General features: G+C 56.5%; 1 protein-coding gene across 1 annotated transcript in view; it reads left to right on the forward strand.

Annotated features, from left to right (window-relative positions):
• Positions 1-641, forward strand: part of SLC35D1 (solute carrier family 35 (UDP-GlcA/UDP-GalNAc transporter), member D1) — a gene marked incomplete at its 5' end in the record, with an annotated part of 3,856 nt that extends 3,215 nt beyond the window's left edge. The window contains one exon of the mRNA XM_010138155.1: positions 533-641. Coding sequence (XP_010136457.1) covers positions 533-641 — 109 coding nt within the window. The remainder of the gene's footprint in view (positions 1-532) is intronic.
• Positions 642-1,683: the final 1,042 nt, after the last annotated feature.

Consider the following 1,683-nt stretch of genomic DNA (forward strand, 5'->3'; position numbering starts at 1 on the left):
AGTGGTTGGACTGGCCCCACGCTGCTTTCCAAAGATCCCTGTGAAATGGGCACTGGGGCTGTCGTGGTGCTGAGCCTCCTCTGGCAGCCCGGGGACACTGCTCGCAGCTCGGCCTCTGGGGAGCTCCCAGACAGACAGGGGGTTGTTTTAAAGCCAGGAGAAAGCACGAGTGTATTTTAGCAGCAGAGTGAAGTTGTTCTCAGAGTTGTGTATCCAAATTGTATAATTAAGGTAGCAAAAGAAGCATTTTTTGGTTGATTTTGGCTGTTATTTTAGCACAGGGTTTGGAAAGTCCCTGTTCTGCATCCTTCACCACCAGCATATGCAGTTTTGACTTTTCTTTGGCAACTGGTGTTTGTGGCTGCCTGGGGCAGGTCTGCTTAACTCCTAAACATGCACGTGTAGAAGGCAGCACCTCCCCGGGCTGTGGGTGGCAGGTCCTAGGGCAGAGGGGAGCTGGCCATGAGCGCGCACTGGCACCCATGGCACTGAGCTGGGCTGTCTCGCCCTCATCCCCGCCCCTCTCTTGCAGTATTGCTGGAAGCCTGGTGTATTCCTACATCACCTTCACGGAGGAGCAGATGAACAAGCCGTCCGACGCCGTCATCAAGATGGATATTAAAGGGAAAAGCTCTGTGTGAGCAGGGAGAGGCTTTTCTCTTTTGGAAGTGACCCTCTTCTGCTCAGCTGATCACGGGCGGAATGCGGGAAGGAATCAGGGGTGTCTGTCGCGGCGTGAGCGGTGATGGTCTTAATTTGCACAATCTAGATTGCTGCCTTTACAAATCACTGGGATGATAACTGCGCGGTGAAGAAGACACCTAATTAAGTCTGATCATGAGGAATTGAGGGGTTTCTAATCATGCTGAGATTTGGCAGTAGAGACTGGTGCAGGTGGCGTGTTCGACACGTGGAGGACTGTGCCCTCCTCGCCTGTGTCTCGCCTCGGGGCAGTGGCGCAGCTGGGGACGGTGCTGGGGCTGCCTCTGTGCTGTGTCACCCCCGGCCTGGTCCTCTCCAGCTGGAGAGCAGGAAGGTGAGACCTTGGTGTCTGGCACAGATCTGGCCCCAAGGGGCAGGGAAACCCCCGGGAGCAGAGAGGAGCAGAGCAGAGGGAGCTCAAGCGAGGCAGGTGCTGGTGTTCCTTCAGCAAAGCTGCCCCCCGGCTTGGCCCAAAACCTCCTTGTTGAGTGCACAGTGCTCTCCACCTCCTTTTGTCAGGTGTTTTGGGTGTTTTTTTTCCTGTTAACCCACTTTTAAAGCTGGGTTTATCCTCCTTGGTTTCTAAGAGCCTTGCAACCATTCACCTCTCTCTTTCATGCCTGAGGCTGATTGTCCGAGGCTTAGGGGTGTTCCCAACGTGGAGGTTTTTCCCTGCCACCGGTAGAGCACCCCGGGGGGCAGAAGCCTTTGGCTCGGGGAAAGCTGCTGGCCCTGCCAGGGCTGGCCCTGGGGCAGGGACGCTTCAGCTCCAACGGGGAGTAGCTGCGGGTTTGCAGAGAGCTGATATTCTCACCTCCTCCCTCAGTCCATCTGTGGAGCAAAGGCTGCAGCCCCTGCACCCCCTGCCCACCCATCAGGCACCTGAAGAGGCACCGGGACTTGAAGCGGGTTGTTTTGACAAGTCAGTGGGGATCTGGTGGGCTGTGGGATGGCTCTGCGGCTGCTGCCGCTTGTGCCCAC

Source organism: Buceros rhinoceros, unplaced genomic scaffold (assembly GCF_000710305.1).
Source record: "Buceros rhinoceros silvestris isolate BGI_N320 unplaced genomic scaffold, ASM71030v1 scaffold22496, whole genome shotgun sequence".
NCBI classification, from domain to species: domain Eukaryota; kingdom Metazoa; phylum Chordata; class Aves; order Bucerotiformes; family Bucerotidae; genus Buceros; species Buceros rhinoceros.